The sequence below is a fragment of the Molothrus aeneus genome, chromosome 21 (genome assembly GCF_037042795.1).
Source record: "Molothrus aeneus isolate 106 chromosome 21, BPBGC_Maene_1.0, whole genome shotgun sequence".
In the NCBI taxonomy this organism is placed as follows: Eukaryota; Metazoa; Chordata; class Aves; order Passeriformes; family Icteridae; genus Molothrus; species Molothrus aeneus.
The window spans coordinates 1376954-1400442 of record NC_089666.1 but is presented as its reverse complement, the minus strand read 5'-3'; the positions used below and the strand labels follow the sequence as shown (position 1 = coordinate 1400442).

General features: G+C 47.9%; 1 protein-coding gene across 2 annotated transcripts in view; it reads right to left on the bottom strand.

Moving 5' to 3' along the window:
* The window catches only part of CAPZB (capping actin protein of muscle Z-line subunit beta), a 62931-nt gene that overhangs the window by 11151 nt on the left and 28291 nt on the right, over positions 1-23489 (bottom strand). For both annotated transcript variants that reach the window (XM_066563987.1, XM_066563986.1), the window contains exons 3-6: positions 22420-22541; positions 16081-16194; positions 2614-2755; positions 1983-2099 (exon numbers count right to left, since the gene is read on the bottom strand). In XM_066563987.1, coding sequence (XP_066420084.1) covers positions 1983-2099; positions 2614-2755; positions 16081-16194; positions 22420-22541 — 495 coding nt within the window. The remainder of the gene's footprint in view (positions 1-1982; positions 2100-2613; positions 2756-16080; positions 16195-22419; positions 22542-23489) is intronic.

The window sequence follows — 23489 nt, the reverse complement described above, 5'->3', positions numbered from 1 at the left end:
GACTTGACCAAAACTGTGCAAATTTACCATGGACAAAGTTTTTTCAAAACATCACTGATACCTGTCAAAGTGAAACTGTAACAGGCTATTCAAGAGGAAACTAAAACCAACTCTTGGTGGCTCATTTTGCTGCAGGCTGCATAAAAGGCTGATCAAAAAAGGAGAAGTAAAACTTGCAGAGCTTGGGTGATATGGCACACTGGATTCAGAGCCAAGTCCAAGCCCTGCACTCAGTTTAGTTCAGCTGCAGGTGAATTTCAGCTGGGGACAAACAGCTCCTCCTCACCCAGAACAGCTGAAGGCAGTGTGGAGACTGCAGGTAACTGAAAGGTAAAGCTTCTGCAGTTTCCAGTTTCCCAGTGATCTGCAGCATCCAGAACAGACCCAGAACAGCTGAGGGCAGTGTGGAGACTGCAGGTAACTGAAAGGTAAAGCTTCTGCAGTTTCCAGTTTCCCAGTGCTCTGCAGGATCCTGTCCCACCCCAGGCTGGGATGTGGCCCAGGCCCCTGTTTGTGCATCCTCACCCAGCACTGCTCCTGACACTGCACCAGCCCTGCCTTCCTGCACCACATCTGCATCCACTGTTCTGCTGTGAAATGATGACAGGGGCATCAATCTCCCCCTGCAGCTTGGAGAGGGAAAGTCAAAGCAAGCAAGGGCCAGCACTCGGGCCAAGGTGCACTGAGGACAGCCCTTGTGCACAGGCCCTTGTTTGCCTTGGCCCAGCTGCTGCTCAGGGCCATGGCCAGAGTCAAGCCCTTGGCCTGCACTTCACAGCTCCCATTTACAGCATCAGCAGGGCCTGTGATTAAATATTTGTCCGGGTCACCATAACTCGGGTGTAATTACTGCAAAAAGAGTCAAAAAAAGGCTCAAAACTCTCTCCAGATGCCTTTTTCCTTCACTTGCTTTTCCATCAGCTTCTTCAATGTCAACAACATGGGAAGAAAAATCACCCAGGCTGGGGCAAGCTGTGCAAGAGTAACCCAGTTTCAGTCCCTCAGCAATCCCAGACCCTCCTTGGCTTCACCTGGCTCAAACCTGCTCAGAACCAGGAGGTTTTTAACAGAGTCTGCATTGTCCTTTGTATGGAAAGCCCCAGTCTGCCCTGGGAAGGCTCATAAAGGAGTTTCAGCTGCTGCCAATCTCTCCAGTCACTCATGACCTTACAATGTGCCTCCTGTCCTGCAGAGTTTATTACTCTGCTCCAGCCACTGCCTTGCAGAGCCCAGAGCAAGCCCAGCTCATCAGCAGGGAGGAGAAGGCCCTGGCAGGTGGTGGGGCAGCAGCAGCAGCCTCATCCAAGGCAGCCCAGCTGAGCAGATCCTGCCTGTCAGGGACTGCAGCACTGCTGAGATCTGCCAGCCTGGTGAAAACCTTCCTGGTGAAAAGCAGCTCTCAGGAGGCAGACAAAGTCATTAATGCTGGCACAAAACCCCCAGATGTTTAGGACAGATTTATCTTATTGTTCTAGGAGATTTTTTTTAAATCAGTGTTCTGGTACTGCAGGGAGAAAGCACTAAAGGAAGACACCACATAATTGATGTCCTTAACAAAATCTTACTGTCAGTGCAAAATACAGGTTTGTTCTCAGTGGTTTAGCTGGCTTTTAAAAGAGAGTAAGAAAAGAAGTCATCCTGTATTTTTATAACCCTGTTGGAATCTTCCAGTGAGAAAATGGGCAAATCTTACAGATAAAAAAAATCTGCAACACACATGGAAGAACAAAAATTCAGGAATACCAAAAGACACACTGAGACTTACAAGCAAGTCTGAACTCCTGCTGGATGTTTTGTATTTTTAATTGCAAGCCCCAAAGTGTCAAGCACAGTTCAAGGGGCTTTCTGCTGATTACCCACTGCATTCCCCATTTCACTGGGCTGCAGAACAGCAGCAGAAGAGATGTTCATGCAACAGCTCACAAAGCCAAGGCTCTGTGCCTGCCTGGGGCTGCCCAGGAGTGAGGAGGACACAGCCTTACCTGTCTGGTGAGGCTCCCCCCCAGGTTCATGGTACCAGAGCCAGTTTTGTTGGTCTGCAGCCACAGCATCACTGTGGAGGTCAGCTTGTAATGGGCAGTGCGGCCACTGGACTTCTCCTGCAAGTGCAAGGGAACAAAAAGGGCCAGAGGCAGGAGGTTAAAATCCCTCCTAAAGCTAAATGGGGGCTGGCACACCCCACAAGCAACAGGCCAGGTAAGTCTAACCCCACTCACGCAGCACAGCCTCTTACAGACAATTCTAAGTGTGCTCATTCCTCTAATTTTCCAAAGCAAATCTAGGTAGAGCAATTCACTCTCCTAATACCTTGTTTTTATTACCTAATTAGTGATATTTATCTGTAGCTCTTTATGTTAAAAAAACCCCACATCTCGGGATCACATGCACAGAAAGTAACATACTTCCAATTCTTCTGGGATTCTTTTTGATTACAGCCCTGACTTATCTCTATCCAAATTGCTTCGGGGCATTTTCAAAAATTAACAAGGGAAAGAAGTTTACAGCCCTGACACAGTATTGCATTGTTCAGTGGAACACCTGTGCTCCTTAATTGTCTGGAATTAAGTGGGTTTTGTTTTCACTGGGGTGTATCAGCTGCCCCAGAGGCTGTACCTGAACCTCCACCACGTGGATGGAATCCCAGCATCCCTTAATCTTCTTTGATCCATCTCCAGCTTTCTTAATGAGGATCACCCCAGCAAAGCCATGATCCAGATCCCAGAGGTAGACAGAGGAGACTCCACCTTCAAAATACCTGCAGGATGCAACACAAAGGCAAGTTAAAAGCAAGCAGGACCCAAGCCAGAGTCAGATATCAATAATAATAATAATCTTATATAAGCAGAATTTCTAAGTCCTAATACAGATTTGTTTTTTCTTTCAAGACAGCACACTCTCTCAGTTACACACCCAGAAACACAGCACTTCAAATCACTTCATAATGCAGAGACTTTATTGCAAAACAACTGCACATGTCTCTGAAGGAGAATAAAGGTCTGGTGAGAAGCAGAGCTATTTACAGATTTCTACAGGACTTGAGCAAACAATTCCTCTGATTCCAATTACCTACAACAGCTGGTAAAAGCACGAGCTACAAAGTGGGCTGAGAGTAAGGCTTTATTTTACAATCTGGTCGTTTTCCCCCTCTTCTCCCTTGCTATTGGCAAAGTCTGGAAGTTCTTTACAGCAAAGTTCACTAATTAAGACAAAAGGGAGCAAGTAAGTAACTTTATGTTGCTGCCTCAAAAGTCTGTGTGAAGCTGACGTTGATTTACTGCAAAGGGAGCTGAACTGGAACCAGGGATCTCAGAAATGTAGAGATGCTGTTGAGGTTTTGTTATTCCAGCATCAGGTATGGGGAAGAAGAGAAAATAAGCCAGACTGCCTCAATCTCAGGTGTCTTTTGCTGAAAGTTCACTCAGAAAACCAACCAAGCAATGGGATCTGCAGAGCCCCACTCCCTCCAGGTGACACTGGTGCAGATGGAAAATGCACTTCATAAAATAATGGTAAACAACCCATCTGTTGGAAGAAAGGAGTAATTCTGTCTTCTAGAAAACTGGAATTGCAACCACAGCATTTTACCCTTTCCATTCTCAAGTTACCAAAGCCATGAGGAGGATGAAGGAAAAGGGAAGAATAAATATTCCTTCATGGCACACAACTCTCACACTCAGGGGGGACCATGGCACACAAGGATCATGTGAAAGGAGGAGAGGAAACTTCATAAACTTCATCAACAACACGAAATGTTGGTAGTCAGACTTTTCATTGCCTGCAGGAGGGCAAAATCTCATCATGCAAAGGCATGAGGAGGTGCCAGGACTGGCAGCTCCCAGGCAGATCAACCTGTCTGAGTCCTGCCTCTGTCACACACACGTGGCAGTGACCACTCACTCCTTCTGCCACAGAGCAAATCATCCCCCACGGCCAACATGAAAAATCATCAACCCTGCCCACCTTTGTGCTTCCCTCCTTCCTAACCCTGGGCCTTCCAGTTGGGAACGGTGCTTAAAAGGCAATTTACTGCAATTTGGAGTTCCTGGATTACCCCTAAGCAGTGTGGATTAAAGCACACCAACCCCTCCCTTGCCAGCAGTCAGGAGAAAAGACACTGGAAGCGAACTCCAGTGACACTTCCAACACTTCCAGCACATTCCCTGCACCCACAGATCAGCTCATTACCTTGTTCAAGAGGGCAGAGTCACCAAAGAGCCCCAATTCCCTTTAACTGCAGACACCCAAGCCTTTCCCAAACCACTGCTGACCTCAGGAGGGGTAAATCATTTCCTATAAACTCACCACAGCCTTTAATTTCTAACGGGTGGCTCTGCCTCTCCTCACCAAGCCCAGCCCAGGCAGCTCAGGACCCACTGTCCTGGGGCATTGCCAATCACTGATAACACAGCCCTGGAAAGCAAAGCCCAGCCACACTAAAGCCAGGCTTCCAACAGGCAACTTCAACCTAACAAACCAACAAACACCCTCTTTACATCCCCTGGGGAATTCACAAATGGATTTTGGTTAATGCACTTAAATTCCAGTCCTGCAGTGAACCTCAGCTCCAACCTAAGCCACCCTTCCTTCAGCAGTGGGAATCAGAGGCCAGAGAGAAGCAGCTATTGTCCCTTCTCAGAGTCAGATTCTTTAAAAAAATATATATAATATATCCTTTTTCATCTACAGAATCAGTGAATTCACTCAAAATGAGCTGGCAGTCACTGAGAACATTACAGTGTGCACAGACAGTTTCCCCATTACCCACTTTATGACCTTGCTACAAGCATGAAACATTAATTAAGAGAGGGACCGAAACAAGGTTTTGGGAAATTTATTCTTACCTACTGTACTTTGATCCTAATGACACGAAACAGGAAAAAAATAATTTTTATGTGGTTCACCTTTATGAGATTTTACATAAAGGCTTTTGTGGGTATTTTAAGAATGTGCTAAAATGTTGTCTGAAACCACATAAAACCATGTGAAAAACCTCCCGCCAGAACCAACAGTGCACACATGGAAACGCTTTCAGGGCCTTTGGAGATCTAATGAATCAAATATAGAATTAATACTGTTTTAAATACCAACATGCAATTTCAATAAAGCTGCTCTGCCATGGCCAGGCCCAGGAACTGGAGGCTGGAACAACAATGCCAGTGACTGAATCCAAGGCACGCCAGGATATACATTATCCAAAGGCTCCCAAATCCCCTCCTCCTTCATGGGGAGGAATATATTGTATATATATATATACAATATATACTGCCTTTCACCTTCAAACAGCACTGAAGTGGGATTTCTGAACCTCAGAAAGTCACAGTTGGATATGAGGGGAACATTCCTGGCTTTTTAAAATAAAAATAAAGAGGTGCCACAGGCTAATTGGTCCATAATAGAAAAGGGGATGATAGATTGGGAGGAATTTCAATTGACATTGGTGGATTTGGATTTGCTGCAGGAGGGCTGGGCTCCCTCCAAGAATCTCCTTCGCCATGGACTGAAATGCAGCACATACTGAAACGCAAGCAGGAGAGGAACCAGCTTGGAAAAGGCCCCAGGAAGGCACAAACTGGGACCTTCTCTGCTAAAGAAACAGAAGGACAAGGCAGAGCAGAGCCCCAGAGGCACACACAGCAGAGTGCACTGAACACAGCTCCTGCACTGACCATCTCCTGCCTCAGTGTCCTGCTGTGATGCCCCTCCCCTGATCCTCCTGCACAGCTGTGGCTGCAGAAGGCAATCTGTCTTCTTTGGGATCTCAGAATCCTCGAGGCTGGAAAAGCCCTCTGAGGTCATCAAGCCCAACCATCAGCCCAGCACCACCATGTCCAGCACTAACCCACAGCCCCACAGCTTTTCTGAACACTTCCAGGGCTGGTGACTCCACCACTGCCCTGGACATCCTGTTCCAATGCTTTACAACCCCTTCCCTGAATTTTTTTCCTAATATCCAACTTAAATCTCCCCTGGCACAAGCTGGGAGGCCATTTCCTCTTATCCCCTGGAGAAGAGACTGACCCCCACCTGGCTACACTGCCTGTCCCAAAGCAGCCAAGCAACCAGCAGATGCTTTTGGGATGGTCAGGAGGCCTCAAGTAGGAGGAATTCCTATTGTGGTACCTCAGAAACACCCCAAGGGACAAACCATTCTCAAGGGACAGCTTCAGAGCAGAGCAATCACTGCTCTCTGCCTAAGGACACCCATCAGTCCAGGATGTTCCAACCAAGATCAATCAGGCTTTACCTACAGACAAAACTTTGTTACAAAACAATGAAAAATCGGTTTATGGTTGTCATATCCCTTTATTAACAAGGAAAACACTGATATCATAGCTGATAACTATGATAAATGATATCATCGTTGGGTTCAGTTAGAAGGACCTTAAAAGATCATCAAGACCAAGTGACATCCCTGTCCTTGGAGAGGACAGCCAGTGCTCTATCTCTAAATAACATTTCATAAGGCTGTCCAGGAAGGTGACTAAAAGGCAAAAGGCCCAAAGTAATCATTCATTCTCTTTGCAGAATTCAGAACAGCAGTTCACTCAAAATCAATTATAGTTTTAATGTCATGATCAAACACTGAGGTTTTATATCTGTTACTCATCAACCACAGAACTCCTGGAAAAAGCTGTTTTATACAAAAAATGTCACACTTAAGACTGACCTACTTTGCAAATGCAAGAATAAAAGAAAATATTTAAGCTAAGAGTGATCCAAAGCTTTATGAAGTGTTTGAAGTTGAAGCGGGTGGAGACACAGGATGGAAACTTGTCTGAGGAGCAGGAGCTGTACCCATGAAATAGAGGCTGTGGCCAGAACAAAGCTGCAACTTCAAGAGGGATGTGATAGGGGAGGAAATCCCCCAGCTTCCAGCACAGCCTTCAGGGAAGGAGGGCAGATGAATCACTTTGTTTTGGCACTGAGGGACAGCCCAGGAAGGCCCCATGACCCTCCTGATAATGCTCCTCTCCTCCAAGCCTCACCAAAAGGTCCTGGACACTGTGTGGAGAAAATGACTTTCCACCACACAGCAATGAAAAACAAGCTCCGACTTTCAATTACACCTCAGAACCAAATCGTTCATCCATAAAAACATTGGTGTATTTTCCAGTAAGTAGCTGAGAGCCAGAGACAAAAAGTCTGTGGCTTATGGCTCTCCCAACCCCCTGATGCCAAAGCACCAGCACCTGGAACCTCAGCCTGGCTCTGCAAACCTTCCAAAGGCTTGCACAGGGTTTCAAACTGGCTCATTTAAAGCAGAAAAATATATTTTCTTTTATTCCCTAAAGGTCACATAGTTATTTCTTCCAGCTACAGAAGTTCAGCACAGAAAAGGAAAAGTCTCCAACTATTTACATCAACAGACTTCCAAGAAAGCTGGCATTTAAAAATCCTACCCCAAAGGAAAATACTGAGCATTCAGCTCACATGTTTTTACAAGAGTGACAATGACTGAAGTCACAGCGTGAGCAGCTGGTGTCTCACAGCAACCCAAAACATTTCCTAAATGCTGAGGTGAGGAAGCACATTCCAGCTCTCCTGGGAACAGGAGCTGGAGTGCCAAGTGACGTGGCACAACTCCCACCCAGCCCTTCCCCTGTCACCTCCAGCCAGCACAGGAATCACAACAGAAATATGAAGGCAGTGGCAAATTTGAGCAACCCACCTTTCATCAAACCCAAAACACTGCTCAGGTGTTCAACAAATGCCCTGCAACCTCACACCTCAAGGAGGAGGAACAGACTCTTCAGGAGATCAGCTGAACCTCAATAATTGTTGTGAGTGATGAGGCTCAGGATTCTTTAATGAGAGGACAGGCTGGTACCAGGAATGAGCAGGATGTGGCACTGCTGGGAGGCCAGGGGATTTACAGCTCCTCTCTCCTTCCCTGGCCCCAGGAGCACAACTGTGGAGCCCCTCCACAATCCCACCCAGAGATGAAAATGAAGGTGCAATGTCTGTGCACAGCCCAGGGGTTTTGCACCCCACCTGATGAACTCAGCCCAAATTATGCTTGGGGGCTCTGTACAGGTATTTTACAGGAATTCTTTCCAGCATACACAGGTGCAAAAATCCCTGGAGCAAACATACCAATCCACTTAGGTATGTGTAACTTCAATGCCAGTTGTACTTAAAAGCACATCTGGACCACAGTGGGATGACTCAAACTGCTCAGCAGAGCTGTGAAGTGCAGGAACTCTGCAAGGAAGGACAACAGTACCCAAACAATGGGATCCTGAAGGCTCAAAGTCTCCCAGAACTTCCCAGTTTGTGCTTTCTAGCACTTTTCATTACTTAATGGAAAGTGCACTGCTCACGTTTTCCTTCCCATCTGACTGCTCCTGGCAGATGGAAATGAATGACCAAATCCCTCTGGAGAAGTCACCTGGAAACAGCTCCATCAGGCACCTCATGAGCAGGACAAGGGGTCACTCTGGAACGTGTCCAAACCAGGGAGTGCCTCATTAACAGCAGGAAGCTCCCACTGCTTCCAAACCCTTCTCCCATGGCCATCCCTGAAGCACAGACACTGCTTCAGCCACCCCCAGTCTGCCACACTCCACACTCTGCCAGCTGAAATCCAAACGTGGACAGCAGGGGAACAGGCAGCAGAAATCTGCTGTGTTGTGGTTTAAGTTTGGCAAAATCTTTGGAGGCTGCAGATCTCAAAAGATCTCATGTGACATCAATTCATGTAACACAATTCTGTATCAGGCCTGCCACAAGAAGGCTGCTGCTGTTTAAGTTACTCTGTCCTCAAATTCCATCAATAAAGCACTGCACATTTGTGAGGGCACGAGGTAAATTTCCATTTGTATTATTAGAGAGAACCAGTTCAAAAATTCCAGATGACAATAAACTGACAGTTTCAAATTTCATCTCCTTTTTGAATGTAAGTCATTTCTTCCTAGGGATTTACAGCCTTCAGAGAGCAGTGTTTGAGGACAGTGCTGCATCATCAATGCTGACCTCCTAATCCAAGTGTTCAGTTTTTATGTAATTACAGAGAACCGTGGGAACCCAAGGGAAAAACTCCTCCTCCACCCAACGTCTCCGATTCAGAAGATAAGAATGCAGTGTGTGCAGAGCTGCTCCAAAATGGAACTCCCAAAGAAAAAAAATCAGATGAAAAGCAACTGATTTAGTTTTCCAGCATGCCAGTACATTTAATTTTCCCCTCTTTCTAAGAAGATTCTCTAATGTTTATCAACAACCTCAATATTAATTCTGCTCTGAGCTGCCCATGGGCACGCTGAGGAGGGGATCCCAACACTGCTCCATTTTCCATATCCAAATAATTTCCTTGGGAAAACAGCGTGGCTGTAACTGTAAAAGCACACAGACATGAAAGCAGAGAAAATCTTGGTGGTTTAGACCTGTCTTAGGAGATTTCATCTCACCCTTATTAGGCTGGCCCAAGGCAGGAATCTCCCCTGCTGCCCCAGCCCATGGTGCACATCCCCAGGCAGTTTCCTTAGTGCTGGGATGCACAACAAACCCATCTGGATTCAATCTGCAGGGCCCTGGCTGTGCAGGCCCCAGGAACTCCCATGCCCAGGAGAAAGGCAGCACAAAGGGCTGCAGCAGTAATGAGGAACAGGGAGCTGATGGCAATAAAGTCACTTCAAAGCTTTCCAGGGGCTCCCAGCTCAGGCAGCCCAGGTTTGCATCTGAGCACAGGCACAGGGCTCATAAAGGGCTCACAGCTGCAAACCCCTCAGTGAGCTCCAGCCCCATCAACCTGGCCTGGGACACTTCCAGGGGTTGGGCATTCACAGTTTCCTTCTCTGGGCACCCTGTGCCAGGGCAGGCTGTGCTGAAAACCCCCTGGTCACACCTCTGACATCTGTTCTTTACTTGGTGGAGCTGGGGTTCTTCCTGCACAAAGCACAGCAAAGCTGGTCACGGATGCAGCAGTTGCTACAAACCCTGTGAGAAGTGCAGAGTAATTTGTGAGCTGGCCTGAGCTCCTCTGAGAGGCTCTTGGTGTCTGCCAGGGGAGGAGAACTCCAATGGCACCACAGCAGATCTCAGAAACAGCCACAGCCCAAGGACAGCACTAACAGAGGTTTCCATTTTTTCAAGCACACAATCCAAAATAAACCAGGAAAAAGGGTGAAAACAGCTGAAGAAAGTTGAACTATCCAGCAGTTTATGGGACATCTGAACATGCTCAGTAGAGATGATGGCACAAAATGAGACATCCCTGAGCCCAGCAAAGCCAGGCTGTTCCACAAGATTAAACAGAGTAATAAAAATAAAAAATACACTCAGCCCTTAGCACTCTAAAAATGAAAGGGCAAACTCATCTGTCACTGGGACTTCACTGCTGTGCCTGCCCAAACTCTGGCCAAAGGCTCCTCAAGCCCCACATTCCTGAGGCACAGGGCTCAGAATTCCTCCTCCAGAGCAGGGAAAGGCACTGGATGCTCAGCTGGCTGCAAAGAACACCTGGGTTCTATCCACAGGACAGGAATATCCCCACACTGCAAAGAGCACAGCCCTGGCTGCCACCTCAGCATTGCTAACACTATCCAAAACTGGAATCACTATCCTGGACCAGATTCCAATCAAAATTCAATAATAAGAGGATTACACACAACAAAGACATTTCAGAGGTCAATCCTCTCCCAGACCTCCTTCCACTCCTACCAAATTCCTGGTCCAGAGCTCTAATATAACAAACTGTAAATGGATCAACATCAAAACAGAGACAGAAGCAGAAGTTCAAAAGGTTTCATTCTCACTCTGTTGAGGAAACTCAAAATCTTAATCAATACAAACATTTTCCAGCAGCAGAATGATTAAGATGATGTTTTATCTTTTTCTAAAGCTGTTAAAAATCAAAAGACCAATAAATCCAATTTAAGCCATGGAAAAAAGAAGGAAGAGCTTTCTAAATGTATGTCAGTCACTAAACCAGTCCAAAGTTGCCAAAACTCATCCTGTTTGCAGACAGATCAGCAGCATCCTTCCCAGGGGAGGTCTATTTAATCACTTCAGAAATTATTTCTTCCAGACAACAAAGAGCCATTAGATTACTTAATTAAAGGCCTGATTATCTCCAACCCCAAACAAGGGAAGGCAGAATCTAAAATAGGGAGATTTAAGCAGCTGCCCTGGTCCTCATTACGCTTTGATTTCAATCAAGCACACACACGTCAAGCAAAGGGCAATAAATTACAACCATGTGTTGGAAGAAATTATCTTCACCATATTGGAAGTGGAAAGCCAAGGCTCTAAGTGAGTGGTGTAAGATATTAGAGTTCCATCTGGGAATAATAACCTACTGAACACAAACATGCCAGAGCATTAGCTCCAGGCACTGCTGGAGTTAAACCTGGCAGCAGGAGATGGAAAGGGAACAGTTGTTTTTTGGGAAAGTGACATGGATTTTGGTAAAACAGATAACCAAGAAACATGCTTGTTGTTTAACACAGAGGACAGAGAGGGAACTGAAACCTGGTGTAATTCCTCTTTAACCCAAATACCTCCAGAAAGGAAAGGTGGGGAACTCCAGAGATACTAAAGGTAGTCTGCACTAAAACAGACACTTAAGGCCAGTTCAGCACTGGTTCACAGGCACTGAAGGCTCAGCAGAATTGTTCTTCTCCAGTTTAAATGATTTTATTACATGCAATACTACAAGACTTCCCCAATCTCATTTTCACACTACAGTCACTCAGTGGCCATTAAGCTTTTGGGGACAAAATTGAATATTAAGGTCTCTAGCAAGCAAATCTGAGCGGATTATTGCACACAAACTGTTAACAAACCCATACCAGGCTGTTTCCCTCAAAACACCCACGACAGCAGGTGCCAGCCCCTTGGGAAATGGCAAACACAATGCAGTGACTCACTGAACGTAGGTGGAGACTTACCACACCTGATGAAAAGAGAAATCTAAAAAGGAAAGGTGTGTGGGCCAAATGGGATTGACACAAGGAAGAACTGAAGCAATCTGAAGTGCTGGGAGAGGCCTGAGAGGAATCCTGTGAGATATCAGCACTTTCTGTGTAAAAGGTAAAAGGGGAGCTGATCCAGGGGAGGTTGGGACCACAGGGGGAGAGCAGAGTGGGCTGGAGATGTTCCAAAAGGGCCCATTTATCTACAGATGCTGGGATGAGCTGCACCAGGTGTGTTTGGAAGCTCAGGAGGGAAGTGAGCCCTGTGCACAGCAACTGCTGAGAGACCTGGGATTGTTCAGCCTGGAGAGAGGAGGCTCTGGGGTGACCTGAGTGGAGCCTTCCAGGGCCTGAAGGAGCCAACAGGAAAGATGGAGAGAGACCCTGGACAAGAGGGAATGGCTTCCCACTGCCAGAGGGCAGGGTTAGATGGGATATTGGGAAGAAATTCCTGTCTGTGAGGGTGGGTAGGCCCTGGCACAGGGGTGCCCAGAGCAGCTGTGGCTGCCCCTGGATCCCTGGCAGTGCCCAAGGCCAGGCTGGACAGGGCTTGGAGCAAGCTGGGACAGCAGAAGCTGTCTAGCAAGTCTGGACACAAAGGCATGACTTACTCTGAAAAAGCCAGCAGAAACTCTCATTACAGGAATAAAAAGCCTGAACAGTCCAGGAAATTCAGGCAGGCTGGATCTGGTGTTCCATGTGAGTGCTGTGATTAATTCTGTATTCACTGTTACCTCTCTTTCATAAAACAGCAGCTGTGGCTACAGAGGCAGCTCAGGAACATTCTCTGCCCCACAGAGGGACAGAAGAGCCTCTTAAGGGACTGCTGGTGAGGAGCTGATGTGTCAGATTTGAGGCTTCTCCCTCAGCACCATTTTCATCCTCTTCATCTGCAGCCACTGCACTTAAACTGGCATTTTAAAAGAATTTGTAATGTGAAGTATCAATTAGCCTGGTGTCCCCTGTGAAGGATCTGTGTGGGCAGGCAACCTCACCAGAGAGAGCAGAAACAATGAAAGCCTCTGCAGGTCAACTCAAAATGCAGATTTTCTGCACACTGCCTACAGACTGATCCCTGTTCCTGGAGGGTGAACCTGGCAGAGATCTCCCCATCTAACAGTAACCAGAATTTCCACAAAAGACACAGTCCTGAGGGCTGCCAGCATGCTTAGCTCTTTCATTAATCCATCAAGGAGCCCGAAGTATCTCCCAGTGCTGGAAAAGCTCTGCTGTGCCTGGCCCTGGAGCTGGGAAGGACACTGGTTCCTGGCCCAGGATGCCCTGAGCCCTCCCTGCCCACTGCCAGAGCAGTGACATTGCCAGGGCAGTGACACCTCCATGGACCCTGCCTGGCCCAGCCCCACTGCTGGCTCTACAGGCACTGCCAGGGGCAGCTCCCAGCTCCAGCAGCCAGGCAGTGCCATCCCTGCCACCCATGGGGTGACATCCCTACCATTGCCACTGCCACCCATGGGGTGACATCCCTGCCACTGCCACTGCCATCCCTGCCACCCATGGAGTGACATCCCTGCCACTGCCACTGCCATCCCTGCCACCCATGGAGTGACATCCCTGCCACTGCCACTGCCATCCCTGCCACCCATGGAGTGACATCCCTGCCACCCATGGGGTGACATCCCTGCCACCCATGGAGTGACATCCCTGCCACCCATGGGGTGACACCCCTGCCATTGCCACTGCCATCCCTGCCACCCATGGAGTGACATCCCTGCCACCCATGGGGTGACATCCCTGCCACCCATGGGGTGACACCCCTGCCATTGCCACTGCCATCCCTGCCACCCATGGAGTGACATCCCTGCCACCCATGGGGTGACATCCCTGCCACTGCCACTGCCATCCCTGCCACCCATGGAGTGCCATCCCTGCCACTGCCACTGCCATCCCTGCCACCCATGGGGTGATATCCCTGCCACTGCCACTGCCATCCCTGCCACCCATGGAGTGACATCCCTGCCACCCATGGGGTGACATCCCTGCCATTGCCACTGCCCCCCTGCCACCCATGGGGTGCCATCCCTGCCACTGCCACCCCTGCCACCCATGGGGTGACATCCCTGCCAGTGCCAGCCCTGCCCAGGCAGTGACATCCCTGCCATTGCCACTGCCAGCCCTTCCACCAGAGCCCTGCCCAGGCAGTGACACCCCTGCCACTGCCACCCCTGCCACCCATGGGGTGACATCCCTGCCACCCATGGAGTGCCACCCCTGCCACTGCCACCCCTGCCACCCATGGGGTGACATCCCTGCCACCACAGCCCTGCCCAGGGGCAGCTCCAGCAGCTGCTCCATGAGGAATTGCTGCAGCCATTCCCAACCCAACGTGTTGGCAAGAGCAGCACTGAGAGAAGCTGGTATTTGTTTCCACCTCTGAATTTCCACCCTCTGATCTCCAAGTAAAAATTAAGCTTCTGCTGTCAAAACACAAAAATCCAATTGTCTTGTTCAGAAAACTGCAGAGCCCAACTGCAAGAACAAAAGCCTGTTCCTCTCCACACCTCTGTTGGAGGTAAAGAACAAATCCTGATTTTAAGCACAACAAACCCTTCAGGCACTGAGGTTAAGTTTCCTTAACTTTCCAAATTCTTTCCACAAATGCCACAATTTTTTTACACTGTTCAGCCAAACATTAAGCTACCCTTGTCCTCTTTTCCTCCTCCACTTTTGGGATCACAACAGGCACTGAAGGGTTCTGTGCTGGCACCTGTGCCCATGGTCTGGCCTGTCCTCCTGGCTGTGATCCCTCCTGGGTCCCCTCTGACCATTCCTGCCTGTAAAACCTGCACTGACAAACAGAAAGGTGGAATTTGGAACAATCACCTTTCCCTTCCACACAATACATGAAGACTGTTATATAAAGGTACTGCTGTACCCCACGCTGAGCAGGGCTCAGCAGATTCACCTCAGTCAGAAACCTGCCCTGTGCCTTCCTTTCAGCCAATTCAAGCTGTTTAAAGAAGTTTTTGTATCCAGCCATAACTTCATGGTCATCTGAGCAGAGGGGGATTTAAAAAGACAACCTTGGTTCCAAAAACCTCCCCATTTTCATCTCAGGGTATTAAAAATCTTATTGGTCCTGCTCTGTTCTGCATCTGGGGAGTAACTGCAAATTTGGCTTTGCTGAATATGCAAAATTCCTTTCTTCCAGTCAGTTCAGATACCAATAACAACTGTTACTTACAAGAGAAGTTGGAGAGCTATGAAAATAATGCACAAAAAGAAGTAAAGATTTGATACCTGTAACAGAAGTGTGATGTTTTAACACATTTGGACAGGCTGCATTTACACTGAGCCACAGAACCCAGCAAGAAAAGTCCCTTTTAATGTGCTTCTGTCAGCACTGTAATGTGATAAACTATATCTAAGGCTGTGTTTTATCTCCCTTTTCAGGCAACATGAAGCAGCAATGAAGTTTGTTCACTTTGTTCACAGGCTTTAGACACCTCCCTGAGAGTGTGTCCCAATAAAGGACACACTGGTTCATTTTGCTTCCCAACACTCACTTGCTGTGCAGTTTTAGCATCACTTTCCACCCCAGCATTGCTTAGGAGACCACAGAGCCCACAGCTGAACTTGATCACATCCCAAGGATGTGGAGGTAAGTTCAGTGCAGGACCAGCACAGCCCCAATTTACAGAAAATTGTTCAACTGGTAACTCACCCAGACAGTTTCCTCTTGCTGCTTTAAAAAGCCACTGCCTAATCTACATTGAGCCCACACAGGCCCCGTTAATTCCTTTGTTTTACACCTCTTTCATAAGACAGGGCCTGAAACAAGCACCCTGCAGCAGAAGCACATCAATCCCTGCCCAACTGCTGCACTTCAGTGCCTGTCCTTTCACTGGGACATGTGAGAGCTGCTGCTGCACATAGAGATTTTTTTTAAGAGTACAGCCTTGAGGGAATGGAAACTGCAGATGGTTTAAGCCAGAACTTAGAGATCAAAGAGAAGCCAGGTCATGCCAGGACAGAGACAGCATCAATCTGTTCAAGGGGGAAGGGGTGGGAAAGCACCTCAGCACCTGCCTTTGGCACCAGCTGAGAGATTTCATCACGTCTAGCACCACAAACCCAGCACTGCCTCCCCCCAGCCTGCCCCAGGGACACAGACAGACAGACAGACAGGGCTCAGAGGGTAGGACTGACATACAAGTCTCTGTACTGGTCGAAGGCATTGTTGGCTTCCACCTCCAGCTTGCGCAGGCGAGCCGAGGGCATGGCACCGTCCTCCAGGGGGGGGTCGTACTTGTTGCTCCACGGTGACCTGCAGGGACACAAGGGACAGTCACACCAGGGGACAGAAAAACAGACAACAGTGTCTTAGGCTGGAAATGGGGCTGTGTGTTCCATTCCTATCTGTGGGGCAGTTATCTCTGCTCATTGGGCAGTTTTCTTTATCTCTCCCACAGCCAATCCTCCCTCCAGGAGATCTCTGCTGTCCATGGCCACTGAGTGTCCCTGCAGGGCTGATCCAATCCCAGCATCCCATGGGGAGATGCTGCGCCCAGGGGAGGAGCCAAGCATTCCTACCTGGGTACAATCTGAGATTTGGGACACCAGGGCAGCCTTTGCCCAGTGCATTGCCAGAGGAGCAGCTTCTGCTGCCCTGCATGGCCAGAGGGAGCCCAGGCCCATCTGCAGCAGCCCTGGAGCTGCAGAGGAAAATCCCCCCTTGTGCAGGATCCCTGCTCCAGCAGAGCCACAGCTGGCACTGCAGGAGGGCTGAGCCCCCATGGGATGGGGCTGTGCCACCCCCTGACACACAGGGGGACAGGGCCTGTTCTGACTCTGTCCATAGTTTTTTTTTTTATTTGTACTATAACATTTGTATTTTAAATTTTCCTAGTAAAGAGCTGTTATTCCTACTCCCATATCTTTACCTGAGAGTCCCTTAATTTCAAAATTATAATAATTTGGAAGGAGGGGGTTTACATTTTCCATTTCAGGGGAGGCTCCTGCCTTCCTCAGCAGACACCTGGCTTTTCAAACTGAGACAAGGAGACAGAGTCTGCTCACAGCCCCGAGGCTGCCAGAGCTCCCAGGAGGATCTGGACAACACTCCCAGGGATTGTTGGGGTGTCTGTGCGGGGCCAGGAGTTGGCCTGGATGGTCCTTGGGGGTCCCTTCCAGCTCAGGGTATGCCATGGCTCTGAAAGGTTTAATATTGATGGGTCTGAGCTCATCCACAGATGCTGAACTTCCACAAAAACCCAAAAGGTGCCCGGAGCAATCTACCTGTAAGAGCTGCACTCTCCACAGCCATTTCAAACACTGGCAAAAAGGGGACACTGAGCCCTCAAAACTCACCTTGGGGCCATTCCCTGGCTTCAGGTTTTCTATATTAAAAAAAAATTGTGTTTCAATCTGTTCCTTCTTATATATTCAACAACAAGGCTTCAGCTGTTGAACATTAAATATTAAAACCTGTTTTCATGCAAATACAAATCGATTGTGTAGTTTATTTGGGATCTGACAGTATTTCAGCCAAACACTGCTGGCTATGATTAAGGTTCACATTTTCCTCCACTACTCTGCTTTGAAATAAACTCTACCTTCAGCATAACATTGGGAAACCCTTTGAACAGTTTGAAGGATTTAACAGGGTTTGTAAAGCTGCAGGTTTTACTACAATTTCTGCAGGTGTGGAAGAGATTTTTGTGTTCTTAATGAAAGATTTGGTATTAAAAGATTAATGGAACCCTTTGCCCATCTGCTTGAGGCTTTTATAACTCCCATTCTAGAAACCTGCATTTTGCTTTTCATTTCCCCTTGCAGTAACCAACTTCCACATATCACACTGCTGGCTCAAGGAAAAGCACCTCTACCATTTCTCTCCCCTTTCCCCACTCCCTTTTCCAGCCCCTGGCTGCAGCACCAGGTCCCAGTGCTGGCCACAGGGAAAGGTTTTTTCTCTCTGTCACTCATTTCTCAGAAAGGCAGCGGGGTCTGGCACCTGTGTGGTACAAAACACAAAGCCCAGCTTCTGCTTTGCCCCCACAACTCCTGCCAACCACACCTGACAGGAAAGGTGACACCAGGGAAAGTGGAGCTGTTGTGTCACATCCACCCAAGTGATGTTTTCAGGTCATGGTTCTATCTCAGTGCTGTGTCCAGTTCTGGGCGCTCACCACAAGAAGGGCCTGGAGGGGCTGGAGCGTGTCCAGGGCAGGGAATGGAGCTGGGGAAGGGGCTGGAGCCCCAGGAGAGGCTGAGGGAGCTGGGCAGGGGCTCAGCCTGGAGCAAAGGAGGCTCAGGGGGGCCCCTGTGGCTCTGCACAGCTCCTGCCAGGAGGGCACAGCCGGGGGGGTCGGGCTGTGCTCCAGGGAACAGGGACAGGAGCAGAGGGAACGGCCTCAGGCTGGGCCAGGGGAGCTCAGGGTGGACAGCAGCAGGAATTTCCCCATGGAAAGGGGGCTCAGGCCTTGGAACTGCCCAGGGAGGTCTGGAGTGCCCATCCCTGGAGGTGTCCAAGGAAGACCTGGATATTGCACTCAGTGCTCTGAGTTGGGGACTGGTCAAGGTAGGACTAAATGGGTTTGGAGGGTTTTTCCAACCTCAGTAATTCTGGGGTTTTGTGATTTTAAACAGCTGCTTAAAATGTGGTTGCTCTGGAGAGGAGTCACCAGCCACAGGATCCCAGCTGGGTCAGGCTGGAAGGGCCCACAGGGCCTCATCTGGTGCCACCTCCCTGCTCCAGCAGGGCCAGCCCAGGGCACAGGATTGAGTCCAGACGGGTCTGGAACATCCTCAGGGAGGGACCCTCCCAGCCTGTCTGGGCAATGTGTCCCAGAGGGTGTAAAGTTCCTCCTCCTCATGTTCAGGTGGAGCTCCCTGGATCAGTCCCTGCCTGCTCCTCTGGTGCCACTGCTGGGTCCCAGGGAGCAGAGCCTGCTCAGAGCCCTCCCTGCAGGCAGGGACACACAGGGATCAGCTCCCTTCTCAGCTCTTTCTTTATTTCTTTACCTAAAATCTCTGAAATCTGGGACAGATTCACATAAACACCCCCTGGTGCTCCCATCTGCTGCAGAGGGTGAGCAGGGAGCTCCTGCAGAACCACTGGGAGATGCTCCAAGTGCAAACCCCAAAACTCTTCCCCTGGCTGCAGAATGGCACTGGGGGGCAGCCAGAACAGACCCTTCCAGCCAGCAGCTTGTGCCATTTTCATCCCATTCCAGCTGGAGCCAGCAGCAGCTTTACCAACAAAAAAACCCTCCTAACACAGCCCTGTATTTTTTATTTTTGTGGAAATGCACTCACAACACATTTAAACACTTAACTGGAGGCTATTTGAAGAAAGACAGATGGACAAGCACTTAAATTTCAAAAGTCAGACCTCTAATTTCCCCAAAAGAGAATGGTTTGTGTTTCAGCTAACAGGTTTCAGTGTTGTTGGCCCCAAATTCCCCATAAGGATTCCATTTAACAGAGTGATCAAACACACTTCGAGTGGAAATGTATGGACAAAGTCAGGGACCTTGAAGTCTAATATTAAAAAATAAAATTAATAAAAGCTCTGCCTTCACAATGTGGATTCCATGACTGCTTGATATCCTTCACAAACCTTTGTTATTCCAGGAGCATTCACAGAAGTACCTGTGAGACTCCCACAAGCAGGATTTAATAATATGAAGAAAATAAAAATTATCTATTTATGAAGATCCAAGGAGACTCCAAAATCCACCTTTTAGTCTGATCCACATTTGACATGAAGCAAACCAAGTCTGTCTAAACATAAGGAAAGACTAAACTGTGATGGGCTAAGCATTAGGATATTCACTTCCCACAGCTGCTTTTTTTCCAGGTAAATTCCCAGTCAAATTGCAAAGCCACTGGAAAAACCCAGCCCTATAAAACTGGAATCCCATGAGAAAGTCTGAGTACCCAGCCCCACCTCCTCTGCTGAAGGACAGCGAGGCTCAGCTGACCAGGGAATGCTTGGAAATACTTGGATAAAAAGTATTTCTTGCTAAAAGAAATGCAATTAGCAACTTGTCCAATAGGAAGGAAAGGTGTTTAGCTTGGAGAGTGCAGGAATTGGGGATGCAGCACGTGTCAGGCAGGGAATAACATTCCCTGGGACTTCTAATGGAGCGTGTGGCTCTGGAAAATGGCTGTGGAAATATCAAAAGCTTTTAAAAGCCCAGTGAACTCCTCCTAGGCCTTGGCCTAATTGATTAAATTAGTATAAGAGGCACTTCCCAGTAACAAGTGCAGATTTGATGAGGTGAAGCAGTGTCTGGACACAGGCACAGAATGGGATTAACATGCACAGGGCAGAGCTGCTGGGGTTTCAAAGGCTTCTGCTGTGTGCTGAAGGAAAGAATTTACTTCATGAATCAGAGCTGAGACCAATCAATTCCAGAAGGAAGAATCACTTCAATCCAGAATGCCTGAATCCAAAGCCTTGGGAGCAGGATTCTTTCCTGCCAGCAATTAACACATGGTGCCTGTTCTAGAGGAACAAATGAAAGAGCTTTTCTGAAACCTCATTACTTAATAAGTCCCGAAAATTTCAAAGTGATTTTAAAAACCAAATTCCTCCTGCTTCCTTGTAGCTATTTAATACCTTCTCAGAAAGAGATGGAGCAAATTTCAGAGGCAAGAGTGACACTGACCTTAGAGGAGGGGCTGTCATGTGCCCTAATTACCACAGGGTCATTAGTGATTGCACAGTGTCCCATTAGTGTCTAACCAGTGCCTTTTCCAGCTCCCTGTGTCTCTGGTGACTGATGCCCACATCAGCAGCCTGAGCAGGATGCAAAGGGGCTGCAAGAAACATCACAGCTTCAGGGAGAAAGCATCTCTTGAAAGATCCACAAGAAATTCAGGATTTAATTCCCCCTCCTGCATGTGCCAGAGGGGCTGCAGCTGTGGGCACATCTCATGGGGGCAGAAGCTCTGAACTCCTATTTTATCTCCTAATTCAGAACTGATTCAATGAAAGTAGCTGCTAATGTGGATCTAGCCAGCTGGGGCACACAAAATTCATGCAAAATGCTTTTAGAGAAGGCACCAGGCTCTTCTGTGGAAGGTTGGAATAGTTTCTAAATATGAGATTAGTGCCCTAAAGAACATGAGGCACACTCCACCTTGGGGTCCTGCTCACTTGCTGGCCCCCTGCAATAGGTTAGATTTTAAACAACTCTTTAGGATTTACACTCAGCCACAACCCAGAGGCACTGTCAAACTCTGCATCCACTCTCATTCTCCATCTCTTGTTTCTAGGACAAAATGTATCTCAGCATGTTCTCTGTGTAAATCATCCACACACACGTGCTTCACATTAGAGAGGGACCTTCCCTGCACTCACAGCAACTGAACCAATTCATCTCAAATCCTCTGCAAGCTCAGCTGCTTCTGCACTGATGCCTGAGCCAAAGAAAAAAGATTTGTTAAAAAATATTTTCTGAAACTCCACTTTGAAACACAATTCTTCAAACATTCTGGCCAGATGAATGTAAAACACTACATCAAATCTACACAGAGCAAAGTGAGGTTCTTCCTGGAGATAATTCCAAGCACTAAAATGTAAATTATGAAAGGAGAGACAAGTGGAAGCCTGAGAATCATCCCCAGAAGCAGCAGGATGGCTGAGCTGGTAATTCAGGGCAGGAGATGAGTGGGGTCCTTACCTCAGAGCCCAGCACCCTTTGTTAAGGGAAAGAATAAAAGTCACAAAGGTTTCTGGACTGTAAACTCATGATTATTATATTAAATATCTGGAACTCTGCCACTGTCACTACAGCCATTAAGGAAAGTCAGGCAATGTGAGAAAGGGAAGGGATGATTTTAACATAAATGAAAAACTTCATCCTAATGGCAAGGTAGAGGGAAACATATGAAAAGAGAGACTGTGCTCAGTGTGGCAGCCAAAACACTGAAACCTGATTGTACCATTCCAGTATTACAGCCCCTCCTGCTTCAAAATTAATTATAATTATACACAGCTCATAGGGTTCAAGTATTTCTACTGGTTTTGTCTCCAGCCCTCAGAATACATCAGCTATTTTGGTAGATGGGGATTCCTTTTCTTGGGTAAAAACTTGGGCCAAGATTTTCAAACAGAACTAATGACACTGAGTCCAAAGTCAGTCAATTCCTTGTAAAATATGGAGTGAAAGAACCTTTCCCAGCTGGCAAATCCCCCCTGTTTTGTACAAGCTGAAGATGATTTTGTTTAAACCCATGGCTTGCATCATCTCTTTTCTGTCATTATCCATTCCAGAGATTTTATAACTTTGCAATGGTCTAATTTCCTAGCAAGGCCAGTTCTGCTAGAGAATTGACTGGTTTCAATCCAGAATACAGAAAACAAAGAGAAATACATCAGTCACCCCCTTTAGCACGATAACAACAGCACATTTGGGGCTCTAAATCTTTACATGACTGATATTTTTTTGGCTGAAAATAAGAGGGAGAAGGGGCTGCAAGGCCTGCCCATGGATGCCCTTCAGAGAGCAGCAGGCAGCCCCAGCTCTGGGGAACTCACCTGTAGGAGTCCCCATCTCTGTTGTAGTCACACAATAGATAATCCTTCCCCACCACCTTGTCCCGTGCAATCTTCAAGGGCTGATCCACAGAGGAGAGGAGATCTTCACACAGGCTGGGGACCTGCAGGGGGCAGAGAGGGCAACATGTAAAGGTTGGAAGGCACTGGCACCCCAAAGAACAGATTCTGTTATTTACAGCCCACATCAGTCCCAAAGCCAAAACTCTTCAAGAAATCATTTCACTTCCAACACAGCTCTGTGCTCCCACCTCCAGTAATTTCAGGTTTCATGACCAAAGCACTGGTGTGGCCCTGCACACCTCAACACACACACAGACACACAGACAGACACACATACAGACACAGACACATACAGACACACACACACAGACAGACACACATACACACAGACACAGACACACACACAGACAGACACACAGACAGACACACATACACACAGACACACACAGACACACACAGACACAGACAGACACACAGACAGACACACAGACAGACACACAGACACAGACACACACACACACAGACACACACAGACACACAGACACAGACACACACAGACACACACACAGAGACACACACACACACACACAGACACACAGACAGACACACATACACAGACACACGCACAGACACACACAGACACACACACACAGAGACAGACACACACACACAGACACACAGACAGACACATACACAGACACACGCACAGACACACACAGACACACACACACAGAGACAGACACACACAGACACACACAGAAACAGACATACAGACACACACACAGACAGACACACACACACACAGACACACACAGACACACACACACAGACAGACACACAGACACAGACACACAGACACACACACACACACACAGACAGACACACACACACAGACACAGACACACAGACACAGACACACAGACAGACACAGACACACAGACACACACACACACACACAGACAGACACACACACACAGACACACACACAGACACAGACAGACAGACACACACACACACAGACACACAGACACACACACACACACACAGAC